Below are 19,330 nucleotides of genomic sequence, written 5' to 3' on the forward strand. Positions count from 1 at the left end.
ATATATTTATTCATTTATTAGGTTGGTTTGCAAGCATAGAGTTAAGTGTTTGTGAAAGCCGATTAATACCAGTGCCTGGTCAAACGAATGATATAAAAGTTTTAATAACAAAAAGAGCATTTACATTAGATGTAATTTTCAAACCAGCTGCACAGTTTGAATTTTCAGCTAATGAAGTAAGGCTAAGACTAGCTAAAAGTGACCAATTTAAAGGTAAAAATAAAAATTGCATTTAACTGTACCTATTTTGTTTGTGACATATTTAATTATTCTAGGTATTTTATCATCAAATAATGAAGTACTGAATAATGTGAGACTAGAATATGACCGAACTCCTACAAGTTCTTTACAAAATACGAGTTCTTCATCAATTGACAGTAATTATTGTTTTCTTTATTGTATAATATTATATTATATACATTATATATAATTCATATAATAAGATTATGCTTAATCAACTAAATTATTATAATTTTCCTAGAGATTTGGCCTTCAATTAAATGTCATATTCATACATTTATACTCATTTTATTTATTGATGACATTGGATTCAGTTCGAAAGCTGTAGTTTCAATGACGTTAGATAATATTGCAGCAACTTTAGATGGAAATCAGGTAAACACCTGAATCTATATGAATAAATCTATGTCTTAATTTGCTAATTATTTTTATTAGGTCAACTTTGACTATATTCTAATTTATATATAGTAATATAATTTATACTAGTATATATTTTAGTGACACTCACCTTAAAATATCCTAGATTCACTATTTCCATTGGGTCAACATAATTCATAATTTTAAAAAAACTTTTAATATACGATGCCCACATTTTGTTATGGTATAATAATAAAAGTTAAGTTTATTTTAGGAAAGTTTAAAAGAAGAAATGGAGCTTATAATTTCAATTAATAACATTCAAATTGATAATAACGCATTTATTGATGGGCATTATGATTTTCCTGTGATACTCGTAAAACAAAAGAAAAGTTTTGAAGAAGTTTATTGTGACACAAGTTTCTTGAAACCGTTGTCAAATGTAATCAATGATTTGAGACTATTAGATTCTGCTATTATTATAAAACTGACGTTAGATAAATCCTATTATTTAACACCAGGTATTTGTAAACCATATTATATATGTATATAATTATTGCTTTTTATGCATTGTGAATAAAGAATGCACATTAATGATTTTTATTAACTGATTAATAAACTTTATTGTTATTTGTTTTAGTAATTTTGGATCTAGAAGTAACATTATTTACTTTTGAAGCATTTATTGAAGATCGTTACTGTTATTATTTGTTGGAAATATTGAAAAGTTTTAAATCAACAATGTCTTCTATAAAAGAACATAATCTTGCTATGAATGAATTTATTCCACTTCATTACTTAGTATTGGCGCATTCCCAAGAATTTCGTAATCCATTAGTATTCAGAACATTTACTATAAAACCATTCAAAGTGATGATAAGCTTGCATACTTCAACAACATTCTATGTGGCTCTCGACCGATCTCCTTTAGATTTTACAGAATTTTCACAAACAGATTTAATTGCTTCCTATTATCAACTTGGTCGAAGTTTATCATTGCACTATTTTTTAAATGCAATATATGGTACTGGATGGGCATTGGGTTCATTAGAATTCTGGGGCTCTCCCGGCGGTCTAGCACGATCTGTTGGAACTGGCTTGTATGATTTTGTGACATTATCTGCTCAAGGCATGACAGAAGGACCGAAAGAATTTTTTGTTGGTGTCTTAAGTGGATCGGCATCATTAGTAAAGCATGTTACTACAGGAGCATTATCATCAGTAACAAAATTTGCGTCTAGTTGGTCGAGAACATTCAATCGATTAACATTAGAAGCTGAAGATTTGGAACAAATCGAAGAGATTAGACGTTTACGACCACAGAATTTATCACAAGGAATCATACAAGGTCTTAGTGAATTTGGAATTAGTTTATTGGGAGCGGTTGGAGGATTAGTAAATCATCCAATACAATATGCAATTCAAGAAGGTTCTGAAAGAAGAAGGGGATTTGTAAATACTGTAGCCATAGGATTAGTTGAAGCTATAACAAAACCAATTAGTGGAGCTGCAGAACTAGTAGCAATGACTGGGGAAGGTTTCTTAGCAGGCGTAGGTTGGATAAAAAGTCCTCAGGTAAACCATGATGAAATATACTAATTATTTTTTTTATTTTTCATTAGTTTCATTAATTTTGGTGAAAAACAAAACAGAACCAAGACTAAATATAGCAAATATGAGAATGCTTTGATGAATACTTCATATGTGGAGTAACTAGGGAGAATACAATAAGAAATAAATTCATTAGAGACAATATAAGAGTGGTACCATTTATAGACAAAATGAAGGAAAATGGAGCTAATAGTTAGATAGAGATAACTCTGAGAGTCTGAGGTGTTGAGAAGGGCTACAAAAATGAATGCAGAAAAAAAGAGAGTGGGTTAGGTTAGGTGTTAGATAAAAAAGATGGATTAACAGAATAGAGAAGATAAGATATTAAAAAAAACTGTTGTTAAATAATAAGAAGTGAGAGATAAGGTTCTATAGAGGTATAGAACAAAGGTGGCTAAAAACATATAGTTAAGAATGAAAAAATGAAAAAAAGAATTCTTATTTATTTATTTTGGTTAGGACAAAGAAAGCAAAGATTTTTAATACATTTTATTTTGTGTATCTAACATGCGTTATTATTTTTGTTTAGTTGCGTTCAAGTCTTAGCACCAGTGAAATAGGATTTGGCGCTTCAGAACTCAGATATTCTTGGTTAATATTAAATAAATATTTGAGTACATTAGAACAAGTTCTATTGACTTGCGATGCAACTATGGATAATTTAGATCAACAACTTAAGGTATCGGAATTAACATTGGTCTTAACAGATAGATTTTTATATTTAATCAAAGATCCAAATTGCATGATGCCAAATGTATTACGCTTACCAATAGCTCAAATTGTTACTCCCATTCTACGACACCATGATCCTTCATTGATTACAATAACTATTTGTATGACAGCACAGGTAATAACAACATTTCCAGTAACCTCTAATCAAATAGTTTTTAAATAATTTACAATTATTTAACAGAATGATACAGCATATTCTCGAGTTGCTGATTATGTACGTAAATCACAAAGTTTTTTAAATATGGAATCAAATACTGAATCAGATAATCCAGATCAAACACATAAGTTGTTGGTCAACCCACAGATACGGAATCACATATTAAATTTAATTGAATTCCTCAAACGACATATTCAGAGTAAGGGATATGCAGTGATATAATATACCTAAGTATTAACCAAAATATTTTGTGCAATATATATGCATTTTAAAAAGCCTGTGATAACTACAGTATAATTTTTTATATATCTATAAAATATAAATATTATTAATATTATAATTTAAAATTAAAACTAAATTATTTTATTTACAAAAGATTATCTTACCTTTAATTAAAGCGTTAATATAATTATTATTATATGTCGGAAATCTAAGTTTGTATACATATTATCCAGACTAATTTTTTCAAACATTAAAATGATCATATTTTAATTAGTTATTACATAATGTGTTTATAATCAATATAAACAAAAATAAACTAATTAAATGCTCAAAGGGTTTGGTTACCTACATATCTACTATAATCTATACTACTTGTATTTAAGAATAGGTATTGAGTGAAATTAACAAATGAATAATTAGTCAGTAGCGGCTATCACATATCTAAATATGGTGCTCAAACACCTTTTTCATGGATAATTAAATGTATTCACACATACTTATACTTGGTACATAGTATGTTTGAAGTGAACACATTTTAAAAAACAAGTTTTTATAATATGGCCAATTCTAAAAAAAAAATCAAAAACCACATTAAAATAAACTTTAAATATTATTGTTAGGAGTACTGTCTGTCTGTTCTAGTTTTTTTAAGTAAGCACCAGTAAAATTTTTTCAAGATAGCCACTATTGTAATTAGTTATTAAATTTTAAGATAGGTACTAAAAGTAATAACTAGGTAATAAGAGTATTAACAAGTATTTGTTTGTATTTATTGTTTATGTATTATTAGTAAAATAAGGTAGGTACTATTAAAATATAGATCTTGTCTGTACTATTGTCTATTAAGATCACAAAAGTATATATACAGCTACATTATTCATTCCCTACACTATTGTATATATTTTTTTTTTTTCTTTATTTGAAATAAACAATCTATACAGTTTTGCACAATAAGTTTATATGCTGAGAGTTATTTAATGACATGAAAGTTGTGAGTTAAGCAACCACCCATTAGTGACTCTTGGCTTTGATTAGTTAGATTTTTTTATGTTTTTTTTTTTTTTTTTTTTTTGATCATTAGACGTTAAAGTTTTCTAAGAGGTCACGGCACCAGTTCCTTTTTAGTCTGCGGTTGGGATTTCCTGGGAGAGTGAGGATGGAAAGATCATTTATGAGAGGATTAGGATGAGCTTGAAGTCGTTTATGAAATCGTTTGTAGTAAGTGCGTTCTTCTTCAGCTATTGTTTTCATATGGAAATCATTATGAAGAGCGTGGTTTGAAATATAGGGCGGAGCATTTGACAATCGTCGGAGTGATATGTTTTGGAAAGTTTGGATTCTATTAGTATTAGATTTTTTTGCTGCGCCCCACAATTGGAGTCCATATGTCCATATTGGTTTGAGTAGCGCTTTATAGATTGTTAGTTTGGTGTTTAGAGTGGAGTTCTTATTTCTAATTAGTAAAGGTCTGAGCATACGCATGCGATTGTTCAAGGTTAGTCGCTTGGTTTGGAGGTGTTTCTTCCATGTGAGTCTTTTATCAAAGAATAATCCTAAATATTTAACTGTGTCTGATGTGGGGATTAATACATTGTTGAGAGTAATGTTTGGACATATTCCTTGTTTAAGTGTGAATGTTGTGTGTGTAGATTTGTTTTGGTTGATTTTCACTCGCCATTTTTTGTACCACTCAGACAGGTGATTAAGATGTACTTGAAGGTTTGACGAGGCGATTACCGGATCTTCATTGATGGATAAGATGACTTTGTCATCGGCATAATCAGCTACGATGGTTTGTTGCATGGTGGGTTGGTCAGCTACGTAAATGTTATACAGAAAAGGTGAAAGTATGCCCCCTTGGGGTACGCCCGCTTTGATTGGTGCGATTTCTGATAGCGACGAATTAAATTGGACTTGGAAATGCCTATCAGTTAAATACGATTTAATTAATAGGTATAGTGGGGTGGGGAGAAATTTTTTAAGTTTGAATTGGAGGCCTTCATGCCAAACCCGGTCGAAGGCTTGTGCAACGTCTAGAAAAATACAAGAGCAATAGAGTTTTTTTTCAAGGGATGTAGAAATAACATCAACAACACGATGTAATTGATGTATCGTGCTATGTGAGTTGCGGAAGCCGAACTGGGTATTCGGAAGTATGTTGTTGGTGATAATGTGTGGGATAATACGTTTTAGAACAAGTCTTTCTAACACTTTTGAAAGGAAAGGCAAAAGACTTATTGGTCTGAATGACGTAGGGGTATCGAGTGGCTTGTCAGGCTTTGGAAATAGAACTATTTTAGAGAATTTCCATAGCAACGGAAAATATGAAAGTCTGAGAATAGCATTAAAAATATATGTTATTAGTACTATGGCTTTTTTGGGAAGGCACCTAACTACTTCGGCTGTAATCAGATCGAAGCCGGGTGACTTTTTTAGTGTGTATTTTTGGATGGTCTGTTTAACTTCATTCGGGGTGAAATATTTTTCTGGTCGATTTGTTGAAGATGGTAGGTTTAGGTAGGTGTTTACCTCGTCAATGTGTTCAGGTGTGAGTATGTCATGGTGCGGTTGGAATGTTTCATGAAGATGATCCTTAAAAACTTCGGCCTTATCGTTGTCAGAGAAGGCAAATGAATTATCTGGTTTTTTGAGTGGGACTGATGGGCGTTTATATCGAAGTATTTTTTAGTTTCGCGCCATAGGCTCCCATCTACAGAGGAGAGTGAGGTCAGTTTTTGTTCGAACAAGTCAGCTTTATTTTTGGCTAAACATTTTTTTAACGAATTAGCTAATTTATTATAAGCACTTTTATGTGAGGGTAACCGCGTAGTTTGGTAACGTGCTCTTGCTCTGCGCTTTTCGACTATTAATGAGCGGACTTGTTCAGAAACAAAAGGGTGTTTATAAGCTGAGTTCGTGGTGGTGCTTATGGTGTTTGATTTAAAAGCGGCTGATTGAATGAGAGTTGTTAAATTGCCAACTGCATCGTCAATCTCCTGGGCAGATTTTAAGCTTATTTTTAGGTTAATTTCATCGGCTATGATGTTATGAAATTTAAGACGATCAGTTGCTGCCGTAAAAAGTTTGGGACTAACAGTGCGAGTTTGAGGAGTGGCATCAATATTGAGAATGACGGAGGAATGATCAGAGTTGAGATCCAGGATATTATTAATTGAATAGTATAAATTGCTAGGAATTTTTGTGACGAAGATGTCCAGAATGTCAGGTTTTTTCCTAACAGAGGTTGGCCAATATGTTGGTCCAGGGGGAGCAAGAATTTTGAATTTTTCGTATTAGTGAAATTATAGAGCAAATTTCCACGAGGGTTGGTGACTCGGCAACCCCAGCTTTGGTGTTTCGCGTTATAATCACCACCAATAATAAAGTTATTGGCCGTTGAGTCGAAATAATTCGTGAGGTTGTCAATAGTTAATTTATGTCTAGGTGGACTATAAATTGCGGCGATAGCAACAGGGATATTATTAATTGTAATTGAGATGGCACATGATTGGAAATGATTTTGAGAGTAGTTGGCGAGTGGGTAGTAATTAAGATTGGATTTAATGAGTATAGCTGCTCCGCCATGAGCTGTGCCGTCTGGATGGTTGGATTTGATTAGGCTATAACCAGGAATAGATATATAAGAATGCTCAGTGAAATGGGTTTCGGAGATTAGAGCGATATCGATGCGTTTATCGAATAGAACACTCTGTAGTTGATTGACGTGATTTTTTAGACCGTTTGCATTGAATAAAATAATTGATAAGGAATTATTAGTGTATGAGTTATTCATTTTTTTTATTAAGAAGGGAGGTAATTACTTGAGTTAGGAGAGCGATCAGCGGATTGATGAGTGACTTTAGTTCGTCCACAAAGGAAGATATGGTTGAAGTTAGGTCAGTAGGGAGGGTTGGAGGAGAGGACTGAGACGGTTGGCTAGAAGTGGCCTGAGCATACGTTTTAGGGGGGGCATCGGAATTATTTCCAAATGAGGTTGGTAATGGGTGGTTTGCTTTTACATTATAATTATTGTTTACATTATGTTTAAAATTATCATGCAAGAAGTTACTTTTTGTGGTTGGTGTTTTACGGCGTTGTAATTCTTTGTATATAAAATCTTATTTATATACCAAACCTAAAAGTTGTATGCGGACTTATTTAGATTGGTATTAAAATAATAGGTAAGTTGCATTATTTTTTGTAAATTAATTTTACAATGGAAATAAGTGTTAGTACTACATGAAATTTATGCAGTGAATTATGTTTTTCTGCTTGTGGATTTTATTTTATTTACCTCTTATAATTACCTATAGATTTCATGATATAACTAACCAGAAATTATGTCTGCAGCTTCATTGGTAGCAATTGGATTATTGATTAAAATTTATAATTAGAAATATTAAGTGCTAGGTACCTATTATTTATTATATAATATAAGTATTTATTATGACGTATTAGCAAAATTAACTATTTTCCCAAAATGCAGATTTATTAGTGACTAAACCGTGATTAACAATGACTAAACGTCGACTTCCTAAAATATTTAAATTAATAGAAGTCAATAGTAATTCATTTCACTCTAATACGTTTGTCCAACTAGATATATTATAATGGGTAAGTACCTATGTTTAATAACGATTTAAGATGTTAAAACAATGTAATGTGTAAACAATAAATTGTCAAACAGTCAAACAGCTATAGTTCAAGATTTGTTTGTTGGTAAAAACCATTATCTATAATCTATATGGCTTTAATGCTTTTTACATACCTATGTTTTGATACTAGTAATATTGTAATATAGACTAGTGGTAACATACTAACATCTAAAGCGGGCCCGAACGGCCATAGCACATTTAAAAACTTACGGGCCGTCTTGAAAATATAATTGAACTGAAAAGTTTGAATTTGAATTTTTTAATATTATTAAAAAAAAAAAAAATAGTTAAAATAGTCTTAAATAGTTTTAATAAGATAGATATGTCATATGTGTAATGTCGGAGTCTGGTTTTTCTTTATATTGTGTACAGACACAAACGCAACTTTAGGTTGTTTACGTTTTATATATTGTGCTTTGTCTGCGTTTTATTTACTTATTTTGTATTCCTACCTATTACAATATTGCGTACCTACCTACTAATAAACCGTTAGACTCAGGGACTCCGGCCTGAGACATTTGGTCTGTGACTTACTGACTTGCGAGAAGTTCTTTTTTATATTTTCCGTTCGCGCTTAATAAATAATACCTAATGTTTTTTTTTTAATAAGAATGATAATGATTATATAATAGATTTATGCGGGAAAGCCTGTATTAAGGGAAGACACGATCTCGAGGCCCATAGTTTTCCCGGAAATATATATTATTTTTAAATAATACATTTAATGTGTTTAAAAAAATTAAATTATTTTAGTAGATATAAAATTATAAAATAAAAATGTTCTTAATTTTACAACACGAAAATTTAGGTACTACCTAAACGATAAATGATAATAACTATAATATTTATACTTATACAGTGAAGTTTGTAAATTAAATTGGTAGTTGTTAAGTTCATTGTATGTAGTAATAGTTTAAGAGATCATCTAGATACAATTTACTTGATCATGAAAATAACCTATTAAAATGTATAATGTCCGATGCAGTAGCGGATCCAGAAGTCTCCCAAGGGAGGGGGGATTTTCACAAATGAAAAATCGGCTTTCAGTGAGTTCCAGCCCAATATTATAATTTATAATATAAAAATTAAAAAATACAGCCCAAGGAGGGGGCGATCGCCCCATCGCCCTCCCTCGTATCCGCCACTGGTCCGGTGTCAAATTGCTCCTTAATTATATATCATCTCCGTTCAGAATCGTTTTCGTATATAAATATTAAATACAAATGATAGGTACAATGCGATACCTATCATTGGATTCAAATTAAACACATAAATATTACTGTAATAGTGACCAGCTGCTGTACAGCAGAACAGACAACAGTTACCTACTCATTTGACTACCGTCTACCCTTTTTTATATTATTAGGGACATAATACCAAATTTACGTTCACTAATTAACAGAATACCTAATGAGTAATGACTAATAAAATCGTAAATATAGGTTATAATATATAATATTTATATTTAACAGAAGATTCGTTTGTGTATAGTTACATGAATATATTCATCGCAACCGTCCACCTGCACGAGCTATAAATGGATAGGTACATACGTATTACATGTAGGTATATGTATACATATTTATAAAAAAATATTTAAAACATCGTATACACTAAGAATTGTAAATACAACACTGACCAGTAGCATCGAACCTTTTTTAAATCACTGAGATAAATTCTTTTTTTGGATACCTATAGATATCCAACCCATCTACGACTCATTCAGCATAAAGATTTACCGACTGAATTCAATTAATTGGTACCAATCGACAAAAAAATGTATATCTGTTGTTTATAATTCTATACATACTATTTAATATTTACACTATATTGTATACATAGGCGTGTCCAGACCTCCATGGCTAGAGAGACAAATTGTAAAATTTTAGTTTTTACATACTATATACCTACCTATATTTGTGACTCTTTCCACATATAATATTACCTACCATATAAACACCTGTAATTTTTTATGTAAATATGTTAATATCTAAAATTTAGAAAATCCCTGTTACTTACTATAAAATACGTCAACTGCCAAGTTAAATGAATGATAGGACATAAAGCAAACCATTAATGTTATTTGAAACTGAAATAAGGAATTTACCCATTAAAATTAAATAGTTGTGAAAAAGATACAATTAAATTGTTATTATGAAAAAATGATTTAAATTGGAATAATGTTTATGTTATTACAAATATAGGTGATAAATGATAAAGTGTAAAAATAACAAATAATAAATACAGTAAAATATAAGATTCTTTTTATAATTCCATACGCCTATAGGGCCTATTTACTAGTTTAATATTTTAAAAGTTACAATCACGTCATCAATATTAATATTGTAGACAGATTCCTGTTGAATACTTATAGAGTTAAAGTTAACAATGCTTCCAAACGGTTTTGAAACATTAAGCTTAAAATTTTTGTTTTGGTGAAACTTAACATAGAAAAATGTATCTTATACGGATAATTTGTGACCAAGATGGTTACCGATTCTTTTACAACTTTAAATATATTTTTAAATATGGTATCTGTTCCAGAATCAGCTAACCACTTTATCCAATCTTCACATAATCGTTTATTATTTTAATATTAACGACTGATGGTAAAACCATTCAATAAGTCACTGGGGGGGGAGGGCATCTGCCCACCCCGCATCTTACATAGACACACCTATAATATATCAAGCAGACACCTCACACCTAACACCTAAAACAGTTCTAGGGTATTTACCCCTCTATAGCCTTACGTGTTTTCGGTGCCACTGTAAGTCAATGACTTGTTAAAATCTGAATTAAATAATTTGAGTGAAAAAATAAAATTGATTTAATAGACAAAAATAAATTTGATCTTGCAGTAAATGCGAAAATGATAGAATAATATTATTTAGACTGTGAAATATTTTAATTTTTAATACTTCCGAAGATAAAGTCATTATAGTAGTGAAGCAATAATAAAATTAAATTGTAAAGGATTTAATATCTACCATGAAACTATGAAAGTAGATGTAGATTATAGGTATCTATATTGTCAATATAACAAGGTTATATAATATATATAAGTAACTCATCAAATAAAAATAAAAGAGCCACACTCTCCCGCATAGTAGGTCATTATAATGTATGTAGGTATTAAATTTGAATCCAATGATAGGTATCATTGTTTATGAAAAACGATTGTGAACGGAGATGATTTGTCAACCTAGGATATAATTTCCAGTGGTTAGTGAAAAAGGTGGCTTATATTTTAATAAATGGCCTGAATACACCAAAATTTAAGTTCGATTATTTTGCCTATAAATACCTAGCATAAAAATAAGCGAAATGTTTCGAAAATTAAATCATGTAAAGAAAATGTCAATCTTAATAACTGGTGAAATTTTCAATTATCTATGACTAATACGTTTTGAATAATAACAATAAACATCAAAATTAATTTGAGGTAAAATTGGTATCGATACGTAATTTCATAAACATTTAAAATTCAAACGCACATAAAATTTTTCCTGTAATGATGTTTCAAGTTTTCTCTATAGCTATTTAAAGGAAAACTTATGGAAAACTTAACCTAATACTTCGTATTGTATTTTTTAACCTTGGATATAAACACAAAAATGTTATGATTTTTCAACTACAAAATGCAAATTTTTGCGATTTTGAAATACTCCGTAAGAATTTGAACTATAAACGCGTATAAAAAATAAAAAAAATTGTGACTAACGATTTTTGGTTTGTTTTTTAACTACAATAAGAACAACTCATAAGGAAACTTGTATTAAATTTTCAAATGTTTTTGGACATCCAAAATTTTTTTATTGACACTTCAAAAATTTTAGTTATTTATAAATAGCTTAAAAAGTCAAAATATTTAAATAACTGTATATAGATAAGTGATCGGTGGAGAGTGTAGAAAATTTAATAAACGGACGTACAGATGTGCATAATGAATAGGGCCAAGGGCGTAAATCGATCGTGACCGAAGATGTGGTTGTCAAATTTGTTTGAGAAATGAGAAATCAGCCGTTTTACGATTAAATGAAACCAAAACATATACCTAAGTTAGTTCTGATTTCATCAAAAACTTATTTATGTAATTACTCATCGAATGAAAAAAGTCAAAATAATCAATTTTCAGTTTCTGAAATCTGCAAATGTTTGAAATAACATTATAATTCAGTTTTATGTGGCTTACATGGGCGCCCATTGGGAGGGGCAAGGGGGGGCACTCCCCCCCCTGGACAAAAAATATTAAAAACTTGTAACTCAATAAATATTACCATAATATAATAATCTTTACATTTGAGAATTTTTTATTTTGACCCCCCCTAAAATTTTACTTATGGGCGCCCATGGTGGCTTATTAACAATAACATAAAAAGTAAGTACGAAAAGCAAATTCCGATTTTACCAAAATGTTAAGCATATAAATACAAACATTTCAAAGAAAAAAAAAAATTCTAAAAACTTAAATTGTTAGTATTTTTAATTCAATAACACGATTTTTTAAATCAATTGAGCATTTTGAAGTTTTTTGACCATAACTTCTAAAATAAGTTCGACCGGCTTTTTTTTTTTAAGTATGATCAAATTAGGCATGCAAAAACACACTTTATGAAAAAAAAAATTTTTAAATATCGCTTGGGGTTGGGACTTTTTAGCATTAGTTAATTCTGTGGTATTATCTTGTCTATATTTTTGGTTGATAACATTTAGAACGACAAACATCGTGCGTATACCAGTAACATGGTCAGAAATAACGGTCCGCGACTCCGCGTAGTCCTGTTGTGATAATAGATAGATAACCAGACTTTATTTATTCGTGAAACACACGTGTATAAGGTGTAAACTTATTAACTTAGTTATTATAGTATACCTACTTATGACCAGTATACTTGTCTATACTTATGCATTTTAATTTAATACTTTAATTTTTAATTACTTCTATTTTATTACTTTTGTTTCCCATTCCTTAAAACATACCTATAATTTAAAACGCGAAATGGCTACCGAAACTTCAGAAGACAAAGTGGATTTGGTGGCTAAAGAGATAGAACTCACCAAGTTATTGGCATCAAATGATCCTAAAACCAGAAGTGACGGTATCAAACAAATTAAACAACTGCTACTTAAACATTCGGGAGACAATAGTGATGGTTTGTTACATTTACACTTTATTCACTTCATTTAATATTAATTATATATTTGTGTATAAGAAATAAAATTATTTGACATAGTATTATTTTTACTATTAATTGAACAATTAATATACTTGACATCAAAAGTTGTAATGAATTGTACAATGATTAAGTAATGTAAATAATGAGTGAAATTCTGCTTGAAAGAGCAATAAACTAGCAGTATAAATGTTTATATTACCTTTAAAAAATTTACTAAATATTAAATAATTTCAATGTGAAACTAGATAGGTATCTCTCATGATTTAGTTGTTTTTATTGTAACTCTAGATATCACAGTTTTTTTATAACAATTATTTAAAAAATAAAAAATACTAATAAGTTCTTAAGGTCAATAAGTTAGTAAGTAAGATATAAGATATCCAATTTTTTCCTTTAAAGGTTAAAGAATAATTATTTTTTTTTTTATGTTAATTTAATTAATTATATATTTTTTTAAATTGTAATATTCGTGGGTAATAATATTTGTAGGTACTTGTGTAGTATGCTACCTATTGTAAAATGCAATCTACCAAAAACTCTGTATTCTACCTACTAGTAAACTACAATTTATTAAACTAAAATTTACCTATCACTGATGATTATCATTGCCAAGTATTTTAAAATTGTATAATATATTGTTATTTGTCATACTATGTTGTTTTTATATAATTTCAAAACAAAGTAAGTTATTGTTGTCTTTTTAGATATTTACTGGTTATCATAATGTGTATTATAGTATTGTATAACTGTTACTGATGTTTATCATAATAACTCAAGTCATAAATACTCTCCAGCAACAAAATTAATTAAAAAGATAACATATTATATAACAATATGACAGCCGACTGTTATGTTATATTTTTCGCTAGGTAGTATACTACATGAGTATCTATTTTTATTAGTTTATAAGGGGCGATGATTAAAAATAAAAATGTATGATTATTTTAATTCTGTAGATTTTTTGTAATTCATTTACATTGATTTGTTTTATAACATTATGTATATGCATATTTTTTAAATTAACTGGACAATTAAGTGGTTTAAGTTATTGTTTGCCATAGGTTTAAAAATTGTTGGATGATTTTAGAAGACTATACTTAAAAACAATTTTAGGAAAATTACTTGAACACTATGGTCTATGACATAGCTATGGTCTGGAGAGGTTACTAAAAAATTGCAACGTTTTATTTATATTTTTTTTGCCTTCGGCGCTTCACCTTTCCCATTATAAAGTCTTGATTACATTACAGTTTGTAATTACGATGGCTTTAAAAACTTTATAGAGAGTGAGAGAGTAAATGCTCACTATAGTCCTACTATTCCAATTTTAAACTAATAAAACTACATCATACTATATACCGTTTCTTTAATTGGTATTTAATATTAATTTTTACTGTGAATTTAATTTTTTTTTTAGCATTTCAATTGAATGATTATTTGATTATATGGAGAGGATTATTTTACTTCATGTGGATGTCTGATAAACCATTACCTCAAGTAAATAATATTTTGTTTATTTTAAATAAATACTTTATACCTCTTATCTTTTTGGCATAAGATATTTTTTATTTTACCTAGAATATTTTTAAATTATTCATCATTTGTTTTTCTTAAGCATTTTGAATGTAACTAAAATTTAAAATTCTTTTATTTTATACATACATTTTCTATTACATTTCAAAATTACATTTTCAAATTGATGTGTCCTAATTAAAATATTTAATATAATATACTACCCAATATATTTAATATATAAATATTCTGTAATAATAATAGTGTCTTGAAAGTTAAAATTTTATACCTGTGAATCTGGTAATAGTGTCAGCCGTCAGGTCTATACCATAATATCTATTAAAGTTTATGATTGCCGGCCCTAGAATGAAGTAAACCATGTCCTAACTTAAACAAATCCGAGTTCACACAATCCTCACTCATTTGACATACCAATATTGTTGGCATTAGTCTCATTAGTTAACATATGTAAAATAGTTTACTTCACTCATGGGCCAGTATAATTGAATCACTAAATTCAGAGAAAGCATGCGCTTACAAATAGTGAACTCTTTTATTTAGTAATTTCTTATATACTTCTGTATATATGTATCAAATTTTCAAATGTTAATATAGTTTTAAAATATTTTTTCAGGAAAGTGCTACTGAAAAAATAAGTAATCTTATTCATAGTTGCACTTCTCATCAAGGGAAAATTTTATTTTTGGATGCATTTTTTCTTACTATCAAAGATGATTGGATGTCAATAAGTCAGCATCGTATTGATAAGTTTATGATGTTAGTGAGGCGTTGTTTAAGACAAATGTTATTTACCTTTGTCAATTGTGATTGGGAATCGGAGTATATGGAGAAATTTAGTGAGGTTTTATATAGAGCTCTTAAATCATTCACATTAAGTTTGAGAACTCATTTACAAGAAATTTTCTTGGAAGAGCTTGCTAAAGTATACATTTTGTTTTTTTTTATGTAAGGTATATGATTATTAAAATTGTGTTTTATATTTTCAGGTAAGTAGAGGAAAAGTACCTACTCATGCATTGGTTATTATTTTAGATTCATTCTTACATTACATTTCTGAGCTCAATGATTTTATCTTAATCAAAGAAGTTACCCAAAATGTATTTAGAAATCTTCTATCCCAATCACCTGATTTAGAAATGTTAGAAGCTAAATTTGAAGCTTGGCGAAAAGTAAGTAATTTTACATGTATTATGTTTTTCAGTTTATTTTATTACATCGACATTAGTGATTGATTAAACGTCTATTTTTTTTTTTTTAATATCACTAAGCTGATTTAGACTATTCAAATATTTTACTAATCAATAATATGTAATAGTTAAAAAGATAAAATTCATATAGGTATTAGTAAAATTAAAAAAAAAGTTTTGAATTAAATTATAATTGTATATTATACTACCATAATTCTATAAAACTAGTATTTGTCACTACTTAAAATAGCTGTAGGTATAGTTTATTAAATACATAGATGTAGTAAAATTAACTATTACTTAAAATCATAATGTTAGTTAAATAATATATAATTGTTTACTTACTTGTACTTGTTGCAAAGTAATCGTAGTCGTATAAGTAATATTACTATAATTAAATAACATACATTCTATTTTCATAGTTTCATATTTTGGTTTAAAAATTATGCTAGATGTATAATTTGATTTTACCATTTAAGACATAATTTTATTTAATTTCAATATTTTTTATTAGATGGGTAAACCAGGCAAATCATATAACGACTTAGAATTGGTTGAAGGAGATATAGCAGATGATGATTCTAATGAATTAAATGATGGTATATTAGATCCTCGTGCTGGTAATGTAAGTATTGAAATACCTCGCATCAAGTTTGATCCTAAAGCTGTAGTAAAGCTTTTAAATAAATATGTAACTGATATTGATTGCACCAGAAAGTGTTTATTAGAAATAACTAAATTAGTAAAATGGTATGAACGTTTGGGAGGTGGTTTACTACCTTACAAACCAAAAGACTTGAAACTAAATAGTCAAGTATTAAAGCGAAAAAAGAAAAAACATTTATCTAAACTGGTAAAAGAAGGAATTAAGAAGTTAGAAATGATTGATTCTAAGATTAAAAAAAGTAGCCGTGAAGTTAATGATCATAAAAGTCTTAAAGAACTTAATAAGATGGGTGAAATAGTAGTTGAACATGGAAAAATTGGAAAATCTACATGGAAAGTAAGAAAATTTGATAATGTCAATACTTTAAAAGAGAATTTCAATTTAAATGGGTCTTGGACTGTATCAGACGAAACTAAAAATGATGACACTAAAACTATGCCTGTTACTGATGATGAACCACCACTTCTGGTTCCTGCTGGATTTAATGTTGAAGAATCAGAAACTTTAGATAAAACACCATCTAAAGTTCAGAAAAAACTTTCTTTGACACCAAATTTAAAATCTTTAACTGTTGATTCATCTTTAAAAGAAAGTAATTCTAATAAACGCAAAAGTAAAAGTCCAATATCTAAAATTAATGACGAATCAAGTAAAAAAAATAATCAAAAACCAAATTCTCCTTTTATTAAAATTGGTACACTTAATACTTTAAATGCAAGTCATAACAATAGTTGGTCAGTGTCTGCAGACGATTCAGAGTCTGCATCTAAAAAGGTTAATAAGAGCATTGAGTCTGCTAAAGCAGTAAATGCATCACCAATAAATAATAAAAGCCTTACACCTAATAATGAAATAGAAAAAAAAAATAAAGCTGATGATTTAGTTATTTCCAAAATAAAACGGCATTCTAATGAGATTAATAATTCAAGTTTAAATGAGAGTTGGAGTGTGTGCAGCGATGAAAAAAATATTCCAGTATCAAAGACTGCTGACGAAACTGCTCACAATTTGTCTTCTAATGTTGTAAACACAAGTCATAACAATAGTTGGTCGGTATCTGATAATAATGGTTCTGCATCTAAAAAAGTTAAAAAAAGCAACGAACTTGGTAAAGTTGAAAAACGTACTTCATTAACACCTGCTATTACACCAGATAAGAATTCCAAGAGCCCGAAAAGTCCTAAAAGTCCAACTCCTGAACAAAGAGTATTGCGACGAAGAACAATTATAATTCCCAAGAAGAAACCCGATGACCAAAATGAAGGTACACCTAAAAGAAAAGTAAAGGAAAGTTCAGCTACCAAAGTATCACAAAAACGCAGAAAGACAATAGCAGGAGAAGAAATAAGCGTATTAAAACCTGAAGAAATTTCAAATAAGGCTCTTGAAAAAGTGGTAAGTTAAGATATTAATGTTGTTACTTACAATTTAATTTGATTTATTTTTTTTGTTTATCGTAGCGAAGTGAAGCTTTTGAGGATGGTCTTGGTACTCCTAGGAAAAGTTCAAGATTGTCAATAAAAACTGATTCTGCTAAGAAAAGAGTTGAATTTCAATTGAAAAACAATGTCGAGCAAGGTAAAAAAATGTTCTTTCTAAATTGCTTACGACTGAAAAAATTGTTCATGGCATTTATTGTTTCAGAGTTTATGGAGTATAGGACATCATTAGTGACTAAACCTGGAAATCCACATGATGCTTCTAAACTTCCAGTACAAGGAGTTTTAAAATTGACACCAGATGTGAATCGTATAAATCCGTTTTATAAACTCCAAGAACGCTCTGCAAAAAAAAATTCTAGAAAATCTATTATTTAATTGAATTAAACAATAACTGTTTTTATATAAAATAACAAAACCATTGGTTTTAAGCATTGGTAATATTTAATTTAAATAATTTTTATTGTGACAAAGCTACTATGTTTAAACTTTAATTAAAAAACTACACAAAATTTGTTCTCAAAGAAAATGTTTTAAAGCACCTATTCCAGTAAACAACAAAAACTGATGATTAAAATATTATGTTGCTCTCCTTCATGAATAACACTAAAGATCTAGCTTTCCTCTGAAATTTAAGTGAATTTTTTATTTAGAATTAAGTTTTCTTAGTTGATATTGAATATAATATTATGTAAGTCACTGGTCCATCATAAATTAATTCATTTTTTAGTAATTATTTATTACAATAAATATTGGTAGTCTAATGGAATATTTGAAATCAAATCAACACAAATTACACCCTTAAAAGGACTTATTTTTCTATTTTGATCCTATTGATGGTATTCCTGATCAATATGGTCTTTAAAATTTTAAAATGTTTACATATTTTTCACTATTAATTTCTGAAAAACAAGTATGCCTTTTTTAGTAATATTCCTGGAACCTAAACATTTCATGCAAATCATTTTATGCATTTGAAATCCCTGTATCATTAAACATAAAGTTTAGAATTTTGCTAATTTACTGGAAAAAAGAGGAACATGTAGTTAAAAAATAACTATTTGATTTTTTTTTTTTAAATTAAGCCTGTTATTTTTCTATAAATTTGTATTTTTTGCATTCAAGCACTTCTACTGTTTTCACTAAATTATTGATTATTTAAAATTCAAATCAAGATGTAAAAATTGTTTCAAATGTGAGACTAGATTTCAATATTATTAAATTCCACATTATAATAAATATTCTTGATATTCTAAAAATGGACGATTTCTCTTCGAATAGTTTTTTTGTATTTTGGTATTACTTGTAAATTAAAAAAAAAAAAAAAAACAGGTAAGTGGGTACCGCTCT

At 28.9% G+C, this 19,330-nt stretch overlaps 2 protein-coding genes across 3 annotated transcripts in view; both read left to right on the forward strand.

Annotated features, from left to right (window-relative positions):
• The window catches only part of LOC114132440 (intermembrane lipid transfer protein VPS13B), a 29,476-nt gene extending 25,203 nt beyond the window's left edge, over positions 1-4,273 (forward strand). The window contains exons 47-53 of one of the 2 annotated variants that reach the window (XM_027997904.2): positions 22-213; positions 276-377; positions 482-615; positions 872-1,118; positions 1,238-2,172; positions 2,738-3,055; positions 3,122-4,273. In XM_027997904.2, the coding sequence (XP_027853705.2) occupies positions 22-213; positions 276-377; positions 482-615; positions 872-1,118; positions 1,238-2,172; positions 2,738-3,055; positions 3,122-3,319 (2,126 nt within the window). In that variant the 3' untranslated portion in view covers positions 3,320-4,273. Of the gene's footprint in view, positions 1-21; positions 214-275; positions 378-481; positions 616-861; positions 1,119-1,237; positions 2,173-2,737; positions 3,056-3,121 lie in introns of those variants that run through there. The other variant, XM_027997906.2, reaches the window with a different exon arrangement.
• Positions 4,274-12,784: 8,511 nt separating this feature from the next.
• On the forward strand, positions 12,785-18,492 carry LOC114132421 (ribosomal RNA processing protein 1 homolog). The gene is made up of 7 exons (XM_027997876.2): positions 12,785-13,130; positions 14,572-14,651; positions 15,301-15,609; positions 15,674-15,856; positions 16,389-17,936; positions 18,002-18,119; positions 18,186-18,492. The coding sequence occupies exons 1-7, from the start codon at positions 12,977-12,979 to the stop codon at positions 18,356-18,358; spliced, it is 2,565 nt and encodes an 854-aa protein (XP_027853677.1). The 5' UTR covers positions 12,785-12,976; the 3' UTR covers positions 18,359-18,492.
• Positions 18,493-19,330: the final 838 nt, after the last annotated feature.

This window comes from Aphis gossypii, chromosome 1 (genome assembly GCF_020184175.1).
Source record: "Aphis gossypii isolate Hap1 chromosome 1, ASM2018417v2, whole genome shotgun sequence".
NCBI classification, from domain to species: Eukaryota; Metazoa; Arthropoda; class Insecta; order Hemiptera; family Aphididae; genus Aphis; species Aphis gossypii.

Coding starts and splice junctions, on each gene's coding strand:
- LOC114132421 (XM_027997876.2), top strand. CDS start 12,977: ATGGCTACCGAAACTTCAGAAGACAAAGTGGATTTGGTGGCTAAAGAG. Junction 14,652..15,300: donor CTGATAAACCATTACCTCAA/GTAAATAATATT, acceptor ATATTTTTTCAG/GAAAGTGCTACTGAAAAAAT. Junction 15,610..15,673: donor TCTTGGAAGAGCTTGCTAAA/GTATACATTTTG, acceptor TTATATTTTCAG/GTAAGTAGAGGAAAAGTACC.